The sequence below is a fragment of the Blastomyces dermatitidis genome, assembly GCF_000003525.1.
Source record: "Blastomyces dermatitidis ER-3 genomic scaffold supercont1.10, whole genome shotgun sequence".
In the NCBI taxonomy this organism is placed as follows: Eukaryota; Fungi; Ascomycota; class Eurotiomycetes; order Onygenales; family Ajellomycetaceae; genus Blastomyces; species Blastomyces dermatitidis.
This window is the reverse complement of record NW_025544783.1, coordinates 2,374,917-2,398,332: the sequence shown is the minus strand read 5'-3', so window position 1 is coordinate 2,398,332 and position 23,416 is coordinate 2,374,917. Positions and strand designations below refer to the sequence as shown.

General features: G+C 47.2%; 5 protein-coding genes across 5 annotated transcripts; 3 read left to right on the top strand and 2 right to left on the bottom strand.

Annotated features, from left to right (window-relative positions):
* Positions 1–342: 342 nt before the first annotated feature.
* Positions 343–3,467, top strand: BDCG_17748 (ribosylnicotinamide kinase; the record flags this gene model as incomplete). Its single annotated transcript, XM_045426819.1, has 7 exons — positions 343–635; positions 772–1,574; positions 2,070–2,252; positions 2,314–2,478; positions 2,549–2,696; positions 2,790–2,938; positions 3,025–3,467. 7 exons carry the CDS (start codon positions 343–345, stop codon positions 3,465–3,467), a joined length of 2,184 nt encoding a protein of 727 aa, XP_045282456.1.
* A 320-nt stretch (positions 3,468–3,787) lies between these two features.
* BDCG_08192 (uncharacterized protein) lies at positions 3,788–7,976 on the top strand. The gene is made up of 5 exons (XM_045423965.1): positions 3,788–5,868; positions 5,988–6,565; positions 6,623–7,484; positions 7,658–7,874; positions 7,960–7,976. Exons 1-2 carry the CDS (start codon positions 4,127–4,129, stop codon positions 6,049–6,051), a joined length of 1,806 nt encoding a protein of 601 aa, XP_045272790.1. The 5' UTR covers positions 3,788–4,126; the 3' UTR covers positions 6,052–6,565; positions 6,623–7,484; positions 7,658–7,874; positions 7,960–7,976.
* An 819-nt stretch (positions 7,977–8,795) lies between these two features.
* BDCG_17747 (xanthine dehydrogenase HxA) lies at positions 8,796–15,885 on the top strand (the record flags this gene model as incomplete). Its single annotated transcript, XM_045426818.1, has 8 exons — positions 8,796–9,029; positions 9,106–9,309; positions 9,431–11,400; positions 11,471–13,034; positions 13,780–13,865; positions 14,626–14,654; positions 14,769–15,294; positions 15,447–15,885. 8 exons carry the CDS (start codon positions 8,796–8,798, stop codon positions 15,883–15,885), a joined length of 5,052 nt encoding a protein of 1,683 aa, XP_045282455.1.
* A 539-nt stretch (positions 15,886–16,424) lies between these two features.
* BDCG_08189 (plasma membrane fusion protein PRM1) lies at positions 16,425–20,416 on the bottom strand. Its single transcript, XM_045423964.1, has one exon. The coding sequence runs from the start codon at positions 19,320–19,322 to the stop codon at positions 17,106–17,108; it is 2,217 nt and encodes a 738-aa protein (XP_045272789.1). The 5' UTR covers positions 19,323–20,416; the 3' UTR covers positions 16,425–17,105.
* A 128-nt stretch (positions 20,417–20,544) lies between these two features.
* BDCG_08188 (uncharacterized protein) lies at positions 20,545–23,391 on the bottom strand. The gene is made up of 5 exons (XM_045423963.1): positions 23,094–23,391; positions 22,718–22,984; positions 21,646–22,593; positions 21,426–21,583; positions 20,545–21,336 (listed from the first exon to the last, which is right to left on the bottom strand). Exons 1-5 carry the CDS (start codon positions 23,134–23,136, stop codon positions 21,025–21,027), a joined length of 1,728 nt encoding a protein of 575 aa, XP_045272788.1. The 5' UTR covers positions 23,137–23,391; the 3' UTR covers positions 20,545–21,024.
* Between the last annotated feature and the right edge of the window lie 25 nt (positions 23,392–23,416).

The window sequence follows — 23,416 nt, the reverse complement described above, 5'->3', positions numbered from 1 at the left end:
GCATGTAACGATAGTTATCTATGTGTATCTTGACCTTACTTACAATGCTTTATTAAACGCGTGGATACAGGAGAAATCCCCTAAATAGTAATTGTATTAGCTGTGGCTTCCGCAACAAGATTAACCGACAACATCCAAATCTTAACATGGACTCCAGTATGGTCGGGAAGACATAACTACCTGCACTCCTCATATTCAGTCAGAAGCAAAGTATGCTAATTTCCAAGCTCTCATCAGTCAAAAGATTCCCATATTGGTCTATTGCTTAACCTTGAAATCTCTAGCGACATGCTATAGCCCATATATGTAGTTACCCCGCCGACATCCAACGTCAAGCAAAACATGACCTCCTCAGAACACACTGGAAACGAAGCTGCACCAGGCCAACCCGCTCACAGACAAACAATTGTCGTAGGGATATCTGGACCATCGTCGAGCGGGAAAACGACCCTTGCCCGCCTACTTCGGACTGTGTTCACACCAGATTCAAAACTTGGAGGCGGCGCTGGGAATGCAGTTTCGGGAGCAATTGAGAACAAGGAGGCGGAGAGAGCGGACAGGGACAGGGTTAAGGATAAAGAAGCCCTGATGGTGTTTATCGTCCATGAAGATGATTTTTATAAACCAGATGATCAGTATGTGCTGTTTCACCCGTACCCCCTCCCGACTTGCATCAACATGGGAAATTGGGACCTAGATTTACCCTCACATACGCATGTACTGTACAATGGACTAACAATAGTTGAATGCACTGTACATCTCGGCATACAGAATACCAATGACAACCACCTCATCGGGAAAACGTGTGCAGGACTGGGATACCATCGACGCACTTGACATTCGACAACTGGTGTCTGTACTCTCCTACGTACGCTCCCATGGCATTCTACCACCCCGGTTAAAAAGCAAAGAGGACCTCAATGAAGTTACAGATTCGGATGTTGGAGAGGACACGATTCGTCGCATTCAAGATGACGTTGCGCGGAGGATGGAATGCATACTCTCAACAAAATCTGGGAACAATTCATTGCCCTTATCACTCGCGTTTCTAGAAGGATTTCTGCTCTACGCGCCACCGGATGATGAGGAACATCCCCTTCGGGCCGTGCATGATAATATACATGTGCCCTTGTTTCTGCCTGCTACGTACTCTTTACTGAAGGAGCGGCGGGAGAGTAGAACGGGATATGTTACTATTGGCCCTGCACCTACGCCGAAGTCGGATGAAGATAGTAATAATAAAGATGGATCTACAAAGTCAAGTCCAGATGTCATTGGAGATATTGAAAACGATGAGCCCATGCCACACCAGAATTTCTGGACGGATCCACCCGGGTACGTTGATGATATCGTTTGGCCGCGGTATATAGCCGACCATCGGTGGCTCTTGCTTCGTGACCCGGGTGTGGAGAGGAGTGAGAATGAATTGAAAAAGGCTGTAGGAGAAGGCGAGTATATCAAGGAGGATGCTGGAGTTTTGGTGGCGCCAGGAAAAGGAGGGGCTGATATCACGGAGTTGTTGGAGTGGGCCGTGAGAGAGGTGTTGAGTGTGGTTGAGCGGGAGGTGAGGGCACGTTAAATGACTATATACTTGTTGGAAATTCAAATAGACGGAGAGTAAGTTACGGATTATATTATATTGTTCTGAATATGGTTAGAGAATTTGTTGAGGGTGTTCTAGGAGTGTTTTTACGAGCGTTGATGGCAGTTGGAACGGCCGCAGTGAGGCTGATTTGGAGCCTCTAGCAGAAGTCCCCGACATTGCCGATGTTGCGATCGCCGATCTACGGTCTCTAGAGGCTTGGGCTTTGAACCTGTTTCTGGAGGTTTTTGATCGAATCCAAACCCAGAACCCCAGAGGATGCCCACCAGCCCACTGTCTGCAAAACATATCAACATTTTGCTAAAGCTAGAGGATTCACGATCAGCTCCCGTCACCAAACGTTAGAGAGCCAAATACTTCCTGAAGGGAACGCAGAGCTCGAGAAGGAGATGGAAAAAAAAAAAAAAAAAAAAAAAAAAAAAAAAAAAAAAAAAAAACTGCTGCTAAGCCTAGCGCTAAGCTCAAGCTAAATATTTAAGGAAAAGGGGCAACGCCGACAAGTTGAACCAACGAAAATCTTCATCAGCTCGTATTGAGAAGACCAGAATCGGAGGTGATGACCAACGACAACCGCGTTTCTCAATTTTCCAAGGCTGTTCATTTTTTTTATTTTATATTTTGCAAAGTTTTCATTTCTCTCCATCATTATGTTTCCGATTCCTGCTTCAGCCCTAGCGCGTGGGAATTTTATATTCCCTACAGATAATCAGCATTCAAAATGGGTACACCGCGAAATCTCTCACTACAAACAGCCGCAACACTGATTCTACTACTTTTCAGCAATCAGATCCACGCTCAGCAGGAAGATAGGCGCCCTCTCTCCTCCCCTGATGTAGGATGGCGAATCACGACCGTATCTGGGAGCAAGTCTGCTAGTATGCTCAATCTAACCCGACCTTTATATCGAGGGGTATATATGACTCGAAACAACTAACACGGTGATAGTGCGCGTGGTCTGTGATCATGAAGACACCTTCACGAAGTCGGGTAGCTATTACACTTGCTGCCCAGCATCTGCGACGACTCCCTGTTTGCTCCCGACAACTTGTTCTGGCAACACCCTTCTATTCCCAGGGGCCAAGACGCGGGACTGGTATGTACAATATCCATTCCCATGTCTAAACAACGGCAGTTCCCTAGAAATCGTATAGCCGGTATTTCGTTCTGATTTTGTATCTGGCAACAGTAAGAACAATATATGCGCATCGCTTCTTATATACGAAAGCGCACCATCTCAAAATCTGCTCGGAACGCAGCTGGTCTGCAGGTATGATCAGCTCGGGGATAACACTCCGTGGAGTGTGTATAGGAATTTTCCAGACACTACTACATCTGGTACGTAGATACTAGTATTTGTTGTTCCTAAAATACTAGATCCGAACTGGACTGTGAGAATTGACATTTTCTTGTTACGGTCCAAGCTACCCAATCCACAAAGACGAACGCATCACCCGCTCCCACAGCCAGACCACCAATCATGACAGACCCAGGCAACCCCCCCGAAACCCCATCCACCAGTAGCAGCAATAAGATCTGGATAGCTGGCGTGGTCGTTGGGGTAATAGCCCTTGGCTGCCTTATTGGGTTGCTGGGCTTCTGCATTGCCCGTCGCAGATTACAAAAACGGCCGACATTATCCAAAGACGATGACATGGTTCCTGTTAACACGCCCTCTGTTGATGATAAGGATTATATGTATAAAGCTTACCAGGGAGCGGAGCTACATAACCACGATCGAGCGGAACTTCATTTTGACCAGAGACCGGTGGAACTAAGTCATTACGGGAGTAATGTGGTCGAAATGCCGACACAGCATGATCGGCACTTTGTGGCGGAATTAGACGGGGCGCCGGTACGGCGGTGATATCATCTATATTTACTTTCTGCCACCTTTGTGTCCCTACTTCTATGATATTCACATGAGAGGAGTTTTTGGAATATAGATCGAGATGGAACGGTGGTTATAAATGAGTTAGATTGTCTGCAAAGGTAGACTCAAAGATGGACAAAATGTATTGGATTAAAAGCAATAGAGCTAATATATGTAAAGCTGGGCCTTTCTCGCACTCCTGGATGTCTTAGCACAGCGGAAATCAAGGCCTGGAATTCAGGTATACTCCGTGCAATGTATGTATGTACTCTGTATCTGGGATTGGAAACTAGCTCAAACCGCGTAAACCTAACCGACCTGACCCTCGATTAGGTAATATCTCGCCTTGGCATTGACCAACAGCAAAAAGTTCAATCTTCGTGAATAGTGCTGACAAAGTAAAATACTCCGCGAGCCGAAGTCAATAGGAAATAGAAAAGAAAAAGTGAAAATGAGAAGAAGAGCGTGAGCGGAGCTGATTGGTTGCGGGCTTCTTCTTCCTCTCATGCGATCAACGGGCTGCCTGAAGTTCGTTGGCTGATAGTTCCTGCGCACTCATGCGGCTGACAGGTCGCCAATCGATCAACATCTCGACCCGTTGCATTCCTCTCGTGATTTAGGTTGAATTGCTAACAGTCTGTGTTCGTTTGACGATGCTCTCTCATAAGGGGACGAGGCTTTTTGGCGTGGTCGCCTTCTTTGCCATCTTCCTTTTGATCCTGTCCAGCACGCCCTCAACCCAGCTGCGGGAAGTAAAGGAGAAGGCGGGCGCCTACGTCGAGAAAGTCCCAAGACCAAGCCTCCCAAATATACCGAAATTCCCGAAGCTTCCAAGTCTTCCAGACCTTCCAGACCTCAATAACCTCCGTTTATCCTTCAGTCCTCCTACCCACAAGCCTCCAGAACAGACGAACAGCACCAGCGGGGAGTCGAAGTGGTTCAGTGACTGGAAATGGCTGAATCCATTTTCATCTCTCGTAACTTTGGACGAAAACCGCTCTGTCCTCCCGCCATTGGCCTCTAGGCGGCCAGTATTCACTTACTACAATACCAAGAGCAGGAAGCAGAAAGGTGAAGCTGAGGCGGATAGACAGCTACTTCTGACCTGGCGCCGCGCGTGGTGGGCGAAAGGATTTCATCCTATCGTGCTGGGACCGTCGGAGGCAATGAACAACCCTAGATATCAAGCGGTCAAGGCGAAGGAGTTGGGTCCGGAACTTGAGGAAGATTTTATGAAATGGCTCGCATGGGGGAGTATTGATACCGGTATTCTTGTGGATTGGAAATGTTTCCCCATGGCCGAATACGATGACAGCTTATTTGCCTCTCTTCGAAGAGGAACTGCTCCGGAGTACATTACTCGATTAGAGAATTTGGGCACGTGCCTATTTTCAGGCGAACGGGGTCGTGTAAACGATGCTATAGAAGCTGCGCTGGAAAGGAAAAATTTGAAGGATGCGACTGATATGATTGATGTGGTGCCGGATACGCTCTTCAGGGTCGAGAAGTCGACCAGCCTTGCTTACTATGAGCCTGGCCTTGTTGCCCGTCGGTACTCCCCCATTTCGGAGAAGATCAATGAGAACCCGGCGGTTGGCAAACTTGCTTTGGTCGATCTAATCAACCTACACCTACAAACCACATTCCAAAATACATTCGACTCGGGAATCTCAGTCATGAAGCCGTTTCCTGAAATAACATCGGTTCTCGTGAACCCGGCTGTCAAACTGGCCGGCTTGCTTACTCAGTGCGCACCCTCCATAATCCAAGTGACTTGTCCACCTAATAATCTGGCGTGTACCCCTTGCGCAAAAAATGCATTAAAAATATTGCAACCTAGCGGCTACATTAACAACTCCGCAGTCTATACCATCGGCGTCCTCCCTCATCCCTATACATTGCTAAGTCTACATAGGGGCTCCGATAATATCACTGTCTCTTACATCCGTCGCGAGACTGACCGTGACACGTGGCTCATAGAGGCTACGAAAATGCTTCTTGGTACAAGCGTTGACGGCTACTCCCGTGTGGTTCCGTTCAAAAGCATCGTTGCAGGGCGTCATGGAATTTCCCGAAGCCTGTGGTTTACTGTGGAGTCATTCCCCGCCAACTCCAAGGAAAGCACGCTACCATCAGAAACCATTGATGATCTAGACTGGCATTTCGGCTTTCGTATACCGCGTGAGACACCGCGTGAAAAAGACAGCCCGCAGAAAACTCTCATGGAGGATTTCCCCGGGGGTGATGAGGTAAAAATCAAGACGGAGTTTGATTTGATTGGGAAGGCAAGAGGGGTTTTGAAGAGCTCTAAGAAGGAGGACAAAATGATTAGGAGTGTTTCGGAGGCGTGGAACCTGGCGGACACGGAGGTTTGGCGGTTTGTCCGCGCTTTTAGGTATGTATTGTATTGACTCCGCCATCTTCACCCCCTGTGTTCAGCCCTAGGTTTCATATATATATATATATATATATTTTGTTCATCTTCTCTGCATACTTATTAATTTTCGTTTACAGAGCTAGAAGCGTCGTCGAGAGGAAAAAGTGGGAGGAGGAAGAGAAGTGGTTTGCGGGATCATAGCCGAAAGAAATATCTACGTATGCGACACATTTACCAACGATCTACTTCCTATTATATACATTCCTCTTTCGACAATAATGTGTATTTGTTTTGACTTTATATTTTTCTCTTGTATTTATATATGCTTGGTTTCTTCGTCTTGGGCCTTGGGCCCCCTTCCCGACGATGTATATTCAAATTTTTTGTACTTAATATAGAATTTTGGATAGAATTCAAGCCTATGAGATGAGCGCGAGCTTGTAGCTCCAGGAATGGCAAGCAGGTTTATGTCTATTTCCCTTTCGTTTATATTAGCTGGCGGTCTGCCGCCGGCCGGCCGGCTTTCGGCTCTGTGAGACGCTTTTCCGCTACCCGATACTCTTTGCTTTTTCTTTCTTCTTTTCCTCATCTTTCCATTGCTAGCTTGATTGCAGGCTGTTGGCTGACACCATTCTCTGCTTTGGTTAACCCTGATCAGTTGGGGGAAGGTTGGGTTCGTAATTTTTTACCCGCCGCTAACATCGAAAGAGCAAAGGTAAATTCTTTTCTCTCCTCCCACTCCCCCTGCAATGTTGACGTGACGTCATTTTAGTCTTTCCATCTGCGGGTAATCACGTGGCCCGGAGCCGGCCTTCAGCAGCCGCTATGTTCATTTCCCCGGACTGTGGCGATCCCCGCCTGGGTAAGTTAAGTTACCTGGCGCAGGTTAGTCGGCTGGCGGCTTGTCTTATTAAGAGCAGCACTGCACTGTAATTATCGAGTCCCACTACGCGGGGTAACTTCTGCGGGGGAATGTAGAAGAATTTTCAAACACAATATGTAGAATATTTGCAAAAATACTGCTTACTTGTTTTTCTGAATAACTACTGAAATGAAGTAGTCTGTGAGGGTTTTATTTGCATTGTTCATTTTTCATTTTTCATGATTCTGAATACATTGCAGCATCTGATTCATAATATTGATCAGTCTGCTCATTTCTAGAAGTGCATGAGTATGAGTCTAACTGAGTATCTAATCTGTAAACAAACATAAACACTATTGAATTTTCTGAGACATCTACAAAGAGTTCAATTACAGTCACTGTCTCTCAGCTAGAGTCTTATAAAAAAAAAAAAATTTAACTACTTACTATATTGCTAACAAACACTCAAATTGAGCATTATATCCTCATGGGAGGCATCACAAGAGAACAAAATAGAAGAAAAGAAAAGAGAAGAGAAGGAAACAGGGGTAGTTTAGCTATTCAAGCTCAAAAATCCTCCTGTGTCCTCCTTGACATCCTTTTTGTATGTTCACAGTTGTTGTAAGATAGACCATTTCACCATCTCTTCTCTTCCCGGATTCAGCTCGATCCTCTACCACCGAACTGTCCGGAGTAAGAAAGAAAGAACCTGGCTATGGAAGAACATGGCGGATATCGCTCCGGGCAACTCAGTTACCACGATTTCAGTAAAGTGCGTATTTTTTTTGTTTTTTTGTTTTTTTTTTTTTTTTTTTTTTTTTTTTTTTTTTTTTTTTTTTTTTTGGGCGTCGAAATATAGCTGTGGTCGCTGCTCGCCAGGTCGCAGGATTCAGTAGCCGTAACTAGAGGTTGACATGGAGCAAGTTTGCAATAGCGGCTTGGTAGCCTGGACACGCAGTCCAATCTGAAGTCGAAGGATGATATCAGATTCAGTGGTTTTTGAGCTGGGCAGTTCGGAGCCTGAGCTCCTCGCTCAGTACATCAAGAACTGGCTCGGGTGCGGTTTTATAAACCGGGTGACGAACACTGGCGACGACACCGTATTTATCCTTGCGAGCCAGGTACTCTCACTCCTTCATGGAGTTTGACTTTTGACAGCTAGGTTAGCAATGCTCAGAGCTCGCACAAGGGCCAGAAATTGGAAACATTGTACTGTATATGTAGCTGACTCTCTCAATCATAACTAGAACTGTTCGATTCCAACGGCAATGGTAAGCTTGACGATGGCTAGAGATATACATATATATTGGCCTTGGAAATGCTGCTGCTCCAGAGTAAGGGATTCAGCCCCTTAAATTTATTATCAAAATAAAATTAATATTTACCCTGTAATTTATATATTAGAAGTCATTTACTATAGACATTTAATTTCTATATAAATATTCTAGGTGTTGTGAGGTATTAAATGTGTTGATGAGTGATGAGTATCACCAGTTCTGCAGTCACGGTGGATAACTAACTTACAGTATTTACATCGTACTCCTAGATATTCAAATAATTTTTTGCAATACTTAATCCATAGTTATGACGTAACTTTATTATTATTAGAGTAGTTAGTTAAATCTTACAGATAATAATACTACAAATTTGTACCGAGTAGGTACAATATTTATTTAGTGGTTAGAATAACGATTCCATCCATCCACATAGAGCTAAATATGCTAAAAGCAGCGGCAAACCCCACCCCATCTTCTCCCAAGGAGCAAAATGATTGAGTACAGCACGTCCCCCTCCTCACTCTTGGACGGGTTCCAATATCACTCCTTGATGGCTGGCGCGGTTCCTTAACTTACCTGCATATTTCGATATCTACTTTGCTTTGCACTCTTACGAAGCTTCCAGCCATCGCGCACAAAGCTATGACCTAGCTGGTCTTACACTCTCCCGACGCGATGACCATATATATACCCTACGACGTAAACGTGTACACATCATCTACGCACATAAACAAATACTACGACCATCCTTTTGTTCAGGATCGAATGAAGCTTCCCCCTATTTACAGTCAGGAAAAGCAAGAAACATGGCTCCTGCTATCCTCCAGCTCCCCGACTCCTCCAGAGTCCTAAAGCAGACCCCTACACTAGCCGCCGTAACAGAGAAATATGACAGTTCTCTCCGATTTTATCTCAACGGATCAAAGGTTGTGCTGGAAAATGCCGATCCTGAGGTCACCTTGTTGGAATATCTTAGGGGCATCGGGCTGACGGGGACCAAACTGGGATGCGCAGAGGGCGGGTGCGGTGCTTGTACAGTGGTATGTACAGGTGATGTTTATATAATATCTCCTCTTGGATGGCATATGTTAATGTTAACGGGCTGTGCCTTTCCAGGTGATCTCGCAACTGAACCCCACGACCAAGCAAATATACCATGCATCCGTCAACGCCTGCCTATCACCGCTTGTCAGTGTGGATGGGAAACATGTCATCACAGTGGAGGGGATTGGAGATGTGAAAAGCCCGCATGCCGTTCAACAAAGAATCGCTGTGGCGAATGGTAGCCAGTGTGGGTTTTGTACGCCGGGTATTGTCATGGTAAGATGTTATAACTCCCCTTTTTTGGTTGATAAAAAGGGTTACGCATGCCCTCTACTGCGCTCTACGTGCTGTGGCTTTTAATCGCATTCACTAAATAATTCATATTTTGGATAACTAGAGTTTATATGCTCTGCTACGTAATGACCCCGCTCCGTCGGAACATGCAATCGAAGAAGCATTCGATGGCAATCTTTGTCGGTGTACTGGATACCGCTCCATCCTCGACGCCGCCCAGTCATTTTCTTGTAGGAAAGCAAGTGCCAACGGCGGGCCAGGTTGTTGCATGGAAAAGAAACAATCGGGAGGTTGTTGTATGGATAAGGATAAGGCGTCAACAAATGGTGAGATCAGTAATGACGACAGTGTCGCAATCGAGAAGTCCTTCGATGCGCCGGATTTCATCCCCTATAAACCCGATACTGAGTTGATTTTCCCTCCGTCGTTACAAAAGTATGAGTTTAAACCGTTGGCCTTTGGAAACAAGAAAAAACGCTGGTACCGTCCTGTCACCGTGCAGCAGTTATTGGAGATCAAGGACGCTTGTCCATCTGCCAAGATTATTGGGGGGAGCACGGAGACACAGATTGAGGTCAAGTTCAAGGCCATGCAATATGTCGACTCAGTATATGTTGGCGATATTCCAGAGTTGAAACAGTACGTTTTCAAGGACGATTGCTTGGAATTGGGTGCGAATGTCACCTTGACGGATTTGGAGGCTATTTGCGATGAAGCGGTTAAGAGATATGGACAAAATAAGGGCCAGGTGTTTGCTGCAATCAAGAAACAAATCAAGTACTTTGCTGGAAGGCAGATTCGCAATGTTGCCTCGCCAGCAGGAAATATCACAACTGCTTCACCGATATCCGACCTAAATCCAGTTTTCGTTGCAACTGACACGGTCCTAGTTGCAAAATCTCTAGAGGGAGATACGGAGATTCCGATGGGAGAATTTTTCAAGGGATATCGAGCTACGGCTTTGGCAGCCAACTCTATCGTTGCATCGTTGCGGATCCCCGTAGGCCAGGAATCTCGGGAATATCTCCGGGCGTACAAGCAGGCAAAAAGAAAGGATGATGATATCGCCATTGTCAATGCTGCTTTGCGGGTCTCGCTCTCGGATTCAAATATCGTGACAAGTGCGAACCTAGTATACGGCGGCATGGCCCCAACCACCGTCCCTGCTAGGCAAGCACAAACTTTCCTTGTCGGAAAGGACTGGGCTGATCCCGCCACACTTGAAGGTGTAATGAATGCTTTGGAAATGGATTTTGATCTTCCATCCTCAGTTCCGGGTGGGATGCCAACATACAGGAAAACTCTTGCGCTGGGGTTCTTCTATCGGTTTTACCACGATGTGCTCTCCAGTATCCAGGGGAACACCACCACGGTCGACAACGAAGCGGTCCCAGAAATCGAACGAGAAATATCCTCTGGTCAGAAAGATCATGCAGCTACCAAGTCATATGAAAAGCGCATTTTGGGAAAGGAGGTACCCCATGTCGCTGCTCTGAAGCAGACTACAGGTCAAGCCCAATACACAGATGACATCCCCCCTCAGCACAACGAACTCTACGGGTGCCTTGTCCTTTCCACAAAGCCTCGGGCAAAATTATTAAGCGTCGATTTCAGCCCTGCTTTGGATATCTCAGGTGTAATCGACTACGTCGATCACACCAGCCTGCCGAACCCAGAAGCAAATTGGTGGGGCCATCCAAGAGCTGATGAGGTATTTTTTGCCGTCGATGAGGTTTTCACAGCTGGTCAGCCCATTGGGATGGTTCTTGCTACGTCCGCACGATTGGCCGAAGCGGGTTCACGAGCTGTCAAGGTTGAGTATGAAGAGTTACCTGCCATTCTGACCATTGAGCAAGCGATTGAAGCAAACTCGTTTTATGACCATCATAATCCTTATATTAAGCGTGGTGACACAGAGGCTGCCTTCGCCACAGCGGATCATGTTTTCACTGGCGTCTCAAGAATGGGCGGGCAGGAGCATTTCTATCTTGAGACCCAGGCGTGCGTGGCTATTCCCAAGCCAGAGGATGGGGAGATGGAGATTTGGAGTAGTACGCAAAACCCTAACGAAACGTGAGTTCGTCTTCTTTTCTTGTAATTTCTAGGAGATATTTTAGAATGAACTTATTAACAATTTGCATAGGCAAGAGTATGTGGCCCAGGTCACTGGGGTTGCATCTAACAAGGTTGTATCGAGAGTCAAACGACTTGGCGGTGGGTTCGGAGGGAAAGAATCTAGATCGGTTCAGCTGGCTGGTATCTGCGCAGTGGCTGCCTCCAAATCTAAGCGCCCCGTTCGTTGCATGTTGAATCGTGATGAGGATATTCTGACATCCGGTCAACGACATCCGTTTCTCTGCCACTGGAAAGTCGGTGTTTCAAAAGAAGGAAAGCTATTGGCGCTGGATGCCGATGTTTATGCTAACGCGGGCCATACCCAAGACCTGTCTGCTGCGGTGGTTGATCGATGTTTATCGCACATTGATGGTGTCTATAACATTCCTAACGTTCATGTACGTGGGCATGTCTGCCGTACAAATACGGTGTCCAACACTGCATTCCGCGGCTTCGGTGGACCCCAAGGCCTATTTTTCGCTGAGACATACATGTCAGAGATCGCGGATCATCTGAACATCCCCGTGGAAAAGCTTCAGGAGATAAACATGTACAGTCGAGGGGACAAGACGCATTTCAATCAGGTTCTCAATGCCGATTGGTACGTGCCTCTCATGTACCAGCAGGTTCTGGACGAGTCGGATTATGCTTCCCGTCGCGCAGCGGTTACGGAATATAACCGAACTCACAAATGGTCCAAAAGAGGCCTTGCTATTGTTCCAACAAAATTCGGTATATCGTACACTGCCCTATTCTTGAACCAGGCTGGTGCGTTGGTGCATTTGTATAATGATGGTAGTGTCCTTGTTGCTCACGGCGGCACCGAAATGGGCCAAGGCCTGCATACCAAAATGGTCATGATCGCAGCAGAGGCACTTGGTGTTCCTCAGTCCGACGTCTTCATCTCTGAAACGGCTACCAACACCGTGGCTAATGCATCTCCCACGGCAGCCTCCGCAAGCTCTGACCTCAACGGCTATGCAGTCTTTAATGCCTGCGAACAGCTCAACCAGCGCCTCCAACCATACAGGGAAAAAATGCCCGACGCGACGATGAAACAGCTAGTCAAAGCAGCGTATCTTGACAGAGTAAATCTCACTGCAAACGGTTTCTACAAGACGCCCGACATAGGCTATACGTGGGGCGAGAACAAGGGCCTGATGTTCTACTACTTCACCCAAGGAGTTACGGCAGCTGAAGTCCAGATCGATACGTTAACAGGCGACTGGACGCCGCTGCGCGCAGATATAAAAATGGACGTGGGACGGAGTATAAACCCAGCTATCGACTACGGACAGATCGAAGGTGCCTTCATCCAAGGCCAGGGCCTCTTCACGACAGAAGAGAGCCTCTGGCACCGGGCCTCGGGCCAGATTTTCACCCGTGGACCGGGCACGTATAAAATCCCCGGCTTCAGAGACATACCGCAGGTGTTCAATGTGAGTTTGCTCAAGGATGTGCAATGGGAGAATCTCCGGACCATCCAGCGATCCAGGGGGGTTGGCGAACCGCCGCTTTTCATGGGTAGTGCTGTCTTCTTCGCGATACGGGATGCGCTGAAGGCGGCACGGAAACAATGGGGGGTTGACGAGGTGCTTAGCTTGAAGAGTCCGGCGACGCCGGAGAGGATTCGGATTAGTTGTTGCGATCCGATTGTGGAAAGGAGTCGGGTGAAGGATCAGGGTGATGGATTTTTTGTTTCCATTTGAACCACGGTTGAAGAATATTTATATATATATAACGCTGATTACGCAGGGGATTTTAACTCCGTGATAGGGGGTTTTTCATAATTTTTTTCCTTCTCTTCTTTCTGTCAATAATGAAATGAAACTGTAGGAGGATCAATGTTGTGTTTATTATAATCTACCTAGTGAGGTTCTCTATATAGAATGTGAGACATGGGAGTGCAGTAGCTGGGGCAAACTATCAACAGAAATTATCTATGATATAATGAGCTAGGGAATGAATGATAAGATGCCTAGTTCTGATGATCATAATCGAATAACTTGTCCCGCCACAACCCATTTGCCTAAATTGGTTAGTTAGGGTAGGCGGAGTTTACTCTTTTGACTTTCGACAGACAGCCACATCTATGTACGGACTGGACGGACTATGTACTACTAACTTACACAATTCAAGCCCTGTACGGAGTACATCTGTACAGAGATTCGAGGGTTGAAAGGCGTACGTACTACGGATCTGGTATGCCTCTAGTTCCTTTCCATAGGGCAGACCCTTTAAAACCTTTGTCCCCTTTGCGAGTTAGGGCATTCGCATTGTAGGTAACATTCCCGTTGAGTGGGGGCCTCGGGAAACACTGATATCAACTTATTTTAGTGCAGTATCCATACCATAGTCGTCCATACTACTCCGTACGGGTTTGCACTCTGCAACCAAGCCCGCCCGGTCTTTATCGCTAGGGGGTGTTTAGACCGCAAACCTGGGGAGACAAGCAGCTGGATACACCAACTCCGCCAGACTTTTACACTTCTACCAACCCACCCTGCATCGAATTGGCGGGGGTGGCTCAAGCTTCTCTCTCTGTTTCTCTGTCTTTATCTCTGGGAAAACTGCTGCTCTCTCCTGGCATACACGAGTGTACTCGCTGTCCATAGAGATTTTGCCGTGGGCAAAATCTTCGACTCCCAATGTCTACATATCCCAACTGACGATGTCGTTCTGGTTTTTGTTGCCTTCCATGTATTAGTACTGCATTATTCTGGATTTTAAGCACTCTCTCCCCTCTGGGATTCGAGCAACTTCGCCACGGCCGCCTTATCGAGATTCGAAGTCGCCACGATTTCATAGGGGGAAGCGCGCTCTCGCGTTCTCTTCTCGTGACTTGACAGGCTGTTTATTGGAAGAACATGGCTCCAGAAAGCCATGTGCAAGCTTTGGTGGTAATCACGGTCTTCCCAGCCATAAGCCTTGCCCTGTATTTTCTCCAGGTATTTGTTGAAGAATTGGGGATGGGGTGAGTGCGCCCAAATACTAAGCAAACCCATTCTCTCTATATAGTTGGCCCTCAGTCGCTATTATGCATATTTCTGGCAAACTAATACTTATGTGATATTGCCGATAGATGATATGTTTGTGATAATTGCAGTGGTATGGATGGAAACCTTTCCCATCCCAAGAAAGAATGACTTTTCACCATCTAACTGAAGAAAATCTAGGTTCTAGCGATAGGGATGTGTGCGACCAGTTGGGGTGTAAGTCATGCTTTGCCTATGGCTCTCCTCTGCTGCTTCTCTCTCCTCCTTTTCTTTTTTTCCGTTTACAGGCCCCAGATTAGATTCTATCGTCCCTCTAACTTGCAGGTATAGATACGATTCACACCAAGCAGGGGTATCCACCTGAATATTTTCCACCAGGGCGCGTCCCATACACCATTAAGGGCAAGCAGTACAACCTTGCAAATCAACTCCTCTATTTTCCTATTCTCACCTGCGTGAGGGCATCTATCTTTGCTTTCATCCTCAGTCTGAGAGGCCTTCTCAAGTACGTCGTACTAACGCTTCGTATCTTGTTCGTTGTCAACCTTTGCGCGGGGATCGCTATCTTCCTTGCCAATCTATTCCAGTGCAGACCTGTACAGTATGCTTGGGATTCGGAGGAAATGGATCGTAATGCTCAGCAAGCTGCTGGGGCTGATGAAAATGGGATGAAAGATGGAAAGCTGGTCAAGGGGGGAACTTGTCTCCCGCAGAGAGGCTTTTTTCTAACAATGGCACTGATTACAATAATCCTGGATGCCTGGCTTTTGTCTATTCCATCAGCTATCGTATGGGGGATAAACATGACAAGGAGGCAGAAATTTATGGTTGTGATTGTATTGAGCATTGGAGCTGTGTATGTTATCCTTCTTACCCGATTGATCCCAACTGCTGAATCATTTTGCCTCAGTGACAAATTCTCACAGTGGTCCCTTTCTTAAACCACTATGCAATTCCAGAAATCAAAACCAGCTAACTCGTTACCTCTTCTTACCTTTCTTCCGCTAGTGTGACAGCCTTTTCAATCGTACGCGCTGTAATAGTCGTTGAGAACTTTTCCAAAACCCCCAGGGAACAAATATACGATACCAAATACACATACGCCAACATAGAAACAAACTGTGCAATCTGGTCCGCAGCAACCCCAGCATTAAAATCGCTTATTGCACGACTATTTCCCCGATGGTGGGAAACACGGAGGACACCATATCCCACGTCCTCTAACCAGCTACCACACGCCTCAAGTCTTCAAACCTCAACCACCCCGCTCGCAGGCAGCTGGAAAGGATCTCAAGTTGCATCCAGCAATGATCCCCAGTCCCACCCACTGGACTCCCTACCTCCATTAAGGCGCAGCGACGACAGCGAGGCAGAGCTGCGGCGCTTCGAGTACGACACGAAGGTTTCGACCTTGTTCCGCACGGGACAAAACTATATATATTCCTGAGGACCAGTCGTCGAACGGGGCGATGGCGATACATTCTAGTTCCTCTAACAGGCGTCGCCCCACTCGAAGCTGGCGCCGCCGTCGCCGACGAATAGGAGCCATTTTGGCTCAATCTCAACGCAGGGTGATGGGGGAAAGGAAGAGGGGTGGCCGCTATCCCCTTCGCCTACTCCAACGCCAGTCGTGCAGGGAGCGGTATCGTCTTCCTTACAATCTCGGGGGTGGGAAGGGGGGTAGGTGCCCGCCGGGGCGGGATGGGTAGATTTGGACTCTGTATATGTTGTGATTTATTAGCAAGCGGGCTGGTTTTACGGCTTTGGAATGTTCTGTACATGTAAACGCAGTGTCAAATGTTTTTATTTTAGCCTATATATATTCCCCAAATTATAAATTAATTATATGACCATGGATGGCACAACAAGAGCAAACCCCTTCAAGACCTAAAATCGAAAAATAAATACAACGAAGGACAAAAAAGAGATGTAGACTACATTTTTCATTTTTCATTTTTTATATATTTTTTTTCTTCTATGTAGCTAGCTCCTACAAGATAACAACAAAACCCATCCTGGCCCATCAAATATAGGAGTCCTCTCCTGTGCGGCCGCGATAAAACCCTTTCAGTATAGAGAGTTGAGAAAACCAAAAATAAACATATCGGGCAATGGTGTTCATCCTGAGGAGGTGAAAGGATGTTTTCTGTTGAAGTGCAGAAGTGTAGAAGTGTAGGAAGAAGAGGCGTAGTAAGAAGGGAGGCTGGAAAAGCCTTTGGATGGACAGTTATGTAGCGGGCTCCCAGTCTCCCACCATTGTCAATGCATAGTGCATCATAACAAGATCATGGGGGACCCAAATGATTTCAAAAAAAAAAAAAAAAAAAGAGAGAGAGAGAGAGAGAAGGGGAGAGAGAAGGGGTGTGTGCGCGTGCGAAAAGCAAAGAAGAAAAACTTCGCTGGAGGATGCCGCCTATCGCTTCAAATAGTAATAAGTAAAGGGGGAAGGGGACATCGAGGGTAGATTTGTTCGATATTTAGATGATTACTTCGTAGAAGTCAGGGAGAATGAGGAAGAGCGGGTAGAATAATGCTTTACAAAAAGAGAGAGACGCCGATATCTACATATGCAAGTTTACATGCTCTTAAAAATATTTCAAAAAGAAAAGAACCAACCACACGGAAAAGAAAAAGAAAATAAATAAATCTGAAAATACGGAGATGGCTTCATCTCTTGACATCATTCACATACTCAACCTCCCCATAGCTGCTCTCACGCGAATGGCCTCCACCATCCCTTCTCAACTCCCGCTGGCCCGCAAACCCCAGCTTCTGCTCCTGATAATAATCCTCTGCATCATGAGCCCGATTGAAGCCTTGTCCAGGAGAGTCGTGCCTTGTGCTGCATACCGGTGCAGATCTATCTACCATTCCAGGATGAACATGGGTTGGAGTTGCAAGAGGAATGTCACTGAAACCCGCCGCGTCTCTGGGCAAGGTGTCAGGGTGGGGGAATTCAGAGTCACCATTTCCGTCGCCGCGGGTCTTGTCAGGGCCGAACCAGAGCGTAAGTGCTCGAATGATCGCCATCAGAAGAACGGCAAACCATATGGATATGATGACACCGGATATGATGGCTTCGGTTCGGATGCCAGATTCTACAGAGTCTGTGACGCGCTGGACCACCTCTCCGATCTTGTCGGCAGTCTTATCGCCCGGGTTCGCGATGAAACTGTCTGCGGTTGAATCATTGTCCCCGGCGAGCTTCTCGATGGCACCTAGGGAAAAAGTGTCCTTGGGCATGTTGGGGAAATCCACGTGGGCATGTTCAGATACCCAAGTCAGACCCTTCTGAATTCCCTCGATCTTCAGGCCAATGAGGCAGTGCAGGACGTCCTTGATTGGTTCGTAGAGGATCGTGCCACCAAAGGTTCTATTGAGGAGGTTGCTGGTTTCGTCGACGAAGATGTTGAGGGTATTGTTAACTGACCCTGTGGTTTGGTTTACCCAACCAAAGACCTTTTGGTTAATATCGTTGTTCGTATCGTCGATGACGCGGTTGGTGCCGATAGCCCACTGTTCGGAGGCATTATTAAGGGCAAAAACGACTTTCTCAGCAAACTTGCTGACGTGGTCTGTGAGGCCGGGAACTTCATTTTTCACGGCCCTCAGGAGAATGGCTTGGCAGGCGCATGAGAAGAGTCCGGCAACACCTAGGGAGAGTAGGAAAAGTGCTGGTGGAGAGGTTACGTAGGCAACGATCCATCGCACAAGCACCTGCCTACGGGGTGCACTGAACCGGCTTGCGGCTTTTAGGCCAGCTGTTGAGGCGAAGGGTCGCGAAACGATGTAGACGACATCCATAGGGTCATGAGCATCTCTTCGCACCAAGGATGATCGTTCTTTCATACCGTGCCAGGCTCGTATTTCACGATACGCCATTGGGACGCAGACCAGTATCGCGCCGACCACTAATACGCCAATGAATATTTTCTTGGCCGTTCCTATAAATGACGCCAATTTGTTGAAGAATGAATGGATACCATCGTCGTCATTGCAAAAGCTGAGCTGCTCCTTCGGGGGTACTGGGAATACGGAGCGGTCAAATTTATATTCGTCGATTTCGTCTCTGATGAGTTTTTTCACAAGTTCGAATGGCGTGCGGAGGGCATTGTTTGTAAAATTGTTGACCTCCTCAAAATTCGGGATTTTTTCTTTCAACTTATCTAGGTCATCAGTCAAAGAGTCTGGTAGTGACAAATCTTCTAGCTCCTTGATGGGCCCACTGAGGTCGACTTTAGGAATATCGGCGCCCAAAAGGTTGATGGTATTCCGAAAGCCGTTAAGTGCATTCTCTACGAAATCGACTCCATCGCTGATTCCCTCTCCGATCTTACCAACTATATCATCAAGGAACTCAGTTGCCTTTTTCAGAACCTCGATGGCAGCATTCATCATTCCAGCAACAACCAGCGTGATAAGGCAGACGTATGTTGAGGTCATGACGTTGACGAAGAAAACAAATATTTCTTCAACTCCGGTAATAGTAAGTTCTAGCATCGACATAAGTCCGTTAACCGCTTTCTCAACGCCTGACGCGGTCAGTTCATTTACACCCCTTGACATATAATGAGGCATTGAGGCCATAGCGCTGCCCACGGATTCCACGCTTGAGCAAGCAGATAAGGCTTCTCTCTTTGCGGAGGTCAGGTTCCCATCCAGTGAGCCGATGGCAATGAGTACCCGAGCGAGAATAAGCAACAACAGTATGGTCCATCGGTTGAACCAAATTTGTGATAACCGAGATCGTAGTCCAAGATAAGGAGTAATGGCGCCTGGGGGTGGTGATGGCCGGTAGCCATTTTCGAATGTATTAGGATCCTGCTCGCCGTACGGAGGTAGACCAGGGGTTCGTGACCGTGGAATGAATCGTGAGAATTTCATGATAGTTAGGTTAAACGGCCTCAAATCGTAGGCAGGTTACGACCAGCGCTGTGTATATTGGTTGAGAAGTAAGCGGTTCCAAAGAGAGGTGGTTGGAGGTACTCTGTTTAAGAGATATGAGGAAACTTCAAGATAGAAGAAAGACAATATTAAAGAAAGAAAAATTAAAAGAAGAAGGATCCCATTACGGAGGGAAAAAAAGAAGGGAGATACACAAGAAGTGAAGGAACAGTAGAATATAGTGGAAGTCTATCAAAAGATTATTCCCGAAGCGATTCGAGATGGGTATTGTTGTCTATTCAGGTTTATTGAATGGGCCAGCCAAAAATGAAAACAAAAGAAATCCGTTAAAGGAAGAAAAACAGTGCAACCCTCAAAGACAATGAGGAAAGGAAGAGAATGCTTTTGTTAAAAATTTGTTGTGAATACCAACACAGAGGGGCAGTCAACAAACCATATATTGGAAGACTGCCAAACAAAACTGTGGTGGAGCGAGCACTGTAGGCACCGTTACAAGCCGTAGGTGACTCCCCACAGAGCTCCTGGCAAGGGCAAGAAAGCAAGCTCAGTGGTGACAAGCATTCTTTATTTCGCCGTAGGCACCCTGCGAGCAAATCAGTAGCCACCATATTGTTTTGAAACACATTTGAAGTGTCTGAAGAATCGAACGTTCTCAAGCATGCGCCGGCTGCTAGTGGCCAGTTCTGGCTGCAAGGCGGCGGTCCCAAAAATACCAGAGACTTGTTGGCGCCAATGCTAGAGCGGGCGCAAAATATTCCCACCAGACCAATCGTAAGTTGGGGATCTGACATGCTTGGGCATATCTGCGACCAGAGGTTTCTGTCTCCATTTCATAGCCAGGCGCCAAAAGTTGATACCCGATTCTATTTTGCCCTGAAACGCACACAGCGCGTACAGCGACAGCAACACAATAAGCCTTGAAATATATGGGATTTCCCATGATAGAAAGCGGAGTTTCAGGATATTTCCAGTTTCCGACGGGATTTCTAGTCCTTTGTCACTGGCCCAGGTGAATAGCCGCTCAATGGCTATTCTTATTCTCTGGTCGTGGGGGTCGTTGTCGTTGTTTGTTCATGTATGAATCGTTTCAGGAAATTCACGGCGTCCAATGAAGCGGGAAGTGCCAAGTGATTATATAATCACGGCGGCTCAAAATTAAACTCAGCCGATGATGTCATGGGGTGTGGGTACCAAAACGCCATTGGCTATGTATATAATTGATATATCATTCTTCCATCAACAGTATATAGTAGCTACATGTACACAGCACAGTTGAAATACAAAAGAAAAGCAGAAAATGGGGGAAGATGTGGGAAAAGTACAAGGATAGAATTAACTCCAGCAGTCATAAAAAATAAGTTACTATATTAAAACCCATATCCGCCAAGTTGAGCTATCCGTTGAAAATCTTCATTTTTGTTTTTGGCCCAAATAGGAAAGAAAACGTGATAAGACGAAAGGAATACAGTAAAACTGGAAGTGAACAAATTGACGTAAAGGAATATGAAGGGACATTTGCGGAAATTTAGATCGACGACAGCATGCTTCACGCGTGCTCCACGATTTTGCGGATGCCGGGAATCAGATGTTAATGGGGGGTAGGGGGTATCGCAACGGAGGTAAAAGTGCTTAGGCACATTTTACCCACTTATAGAACGAGGAACCTTGCCTGGCAATGAGCCTATGAGACCCCAGGAGGGCCAGGCGGCTCAGACTGACCAGGTGGAGCTTGCGTGCCTTGTTGCTGTGCCTGTTGTTGCATGGCAGCGTACCACCAAGCAACATAGTTTTGATAACCTCCCCACTGAGCATAAGGGTCCTCCCCTCCGCTAGATTGAGAGGGGGGTTGCTGAGCGGGAGGTTGTGTGGCTTGTCTGTTCTGATCCTGGAAGTCCTGGTAATGCGGCTGCGTCTGGCGCTGCTGTGGTCTGGCATATCGGTCGCCATACGAGTCATCTCGCCGTTGAGGTTGTTGAGAACGAGATTTGTATTCCTGAGCAAGGAGTTAAGTCAATACCGTTCACTGAAATTATATGGGATTCCGGATGGGTTTGTTTTCTCTTCTTCTCTGTTGCTACTTACTGCACTGTCGATTTTCTCCATGATCATTCTCTTTGCCTCTTCGATGGCGCCCCGGCTCCCAACCAAAGTCACTTCCCGATCAGCATCACGGCCTACCGGGGACTGAATATTGATTCTGCAACCAGAAATGGCCTGCATTTCTTTAATTGTATCTCCGCCTGTATTGGATTTGTTAACAACAGAAACAACTGGGGAGACTAAAACAAGGCTGTAACAATACCTTTTCCAATAATCATTCCAACTGCATCTGGCGGAATAAACATCATATCGTTGATCTTCTCCCCGCCGGGCCCACCTCCAGATGGATCTCCACCAAATGGTGGACGTGTTTCGCGCTGTGTCGGGTTCGCAAGCTGTCGAGTATCACTCTCGACGATTTCGAGAATCATATTCTTTGCTCGCTCCGTAGCCTCAGGAGACCCTATCAAATTGACCGGGCGAAGCCCGTTAATGCTTTTATTCTCATTTACGATATTCACATGGCACCCGCTTCGCTCTTGGAGGTCTCTAATAGTCTCGCCTCCTCGGCCGATAATAAGCCCAACCGTCCGGTCAGGAACCATGATCCGTACGGCATCCTCGTCGTCCTGGGAAGGCTGACTCGCAGCTTTAGGTGGCATGTGGCCTGGGCGGTCTGCCCTAGCACCGGATCGCGACGCACTACTCTCACTGATAATGCGCGTGATTTCCGCTTTCGCATCACCTCTGGCGGCCCTGCTTCCTGTGATTTTGCAAGGCCTGACTGTACTGCTGGGGTCAGCATTATCCAAAAACTGTATCCTCGTTCCAGTTTCCGATTCGATTCTCCGCAAACTCTCGCCCTGGCGCCCGATGATTAGGCCAACCAAGCTAGACTCAACGCTAATGGTTTCGATATTTTCGTCCATACTGCCCGGTCTGCGACCTTGTGGAGGAGCCCGGTCATTTGCTCCCCAATATTGTCTCGACGATGGTTGTGGGGAGTACGATTCCTGTCCCCGCCCGCCTGGGCGGGGCGAGAACGAACGCTCCCGTGTATAACCACGCTCACTCGTACTAGCGCGCCTATCAGCGCGACGCTCATCGCGATACGGATTGTAATTATCACGGAACGTATCACGCGTAATTCGCGGAGGGCTTCTTTGTGGAGATTGCGAACGATGATAGGATCGTGGGTCGCGTCGTGAATCTACTTCCCGAGGAGCCCCGGACAGGGTCCTGGGTCAGCAAAAAGGGACACAACTGGCTCACAGAACAAGGGGGAATGCAACTACAACAACAGAAGACCGGAACCTATATGCGCAATATCATACCTCTGTTTGGGTCGTGTACAATGCCTTTCTCGGCAGCAATCCCTCGCGCTTTGGCAATTGCGTCTGCGATGCTAACTGAGCCGGTGTTAACAGGTTTGGCGCCGCTGATATCTAAACTCCCGGTATTATCAGGGGGTGGTAAAGAGTAATTGGCTACGTTTGCTGATGTCGCTGAGTGGTGGTAGCTTCCTGGGTATGTGTTTAAGGGCATTTGCCCTGGTTGAGGAGAGGATGTATTTCCAGCGGCGCTCGTAGACTGGTGGGCAGCTAGCACGAAAAGTAAGGCAAAGGTAAGCAGATTGTCCGAGTCAAAAAAGCAAAAGCAAAAAAGAACGAGGATAAGACTATCACTCCGACGAAGATGACACTGGAATACCTAAGGCTGCCAGAATCTGGGAAATATTCTGCTGGTCACCCATGATCGCATGCCGTTCGAAAACTGGTGATGCAGGGGCAGCGGATGGCGAAGAGGTGGAAATATTTTGCAGGAACGTAGTATCAATTTGGGCCACCAATCGCGCATGCAAATGTAGACTGCTAGTCAAATTAATACTCGAAACAAGCGACCGGATCGGTGACTCTTCCGCAGATTCGGTGTAACTGGTCTCTCTGTCGTCTGTCGTCTGTCCCTATCATGTTTTTTTCTCCGTCTCTCGAGGGGAGAAAGACGACTGGTCGATGCCAAACTCAAAGGAGCTT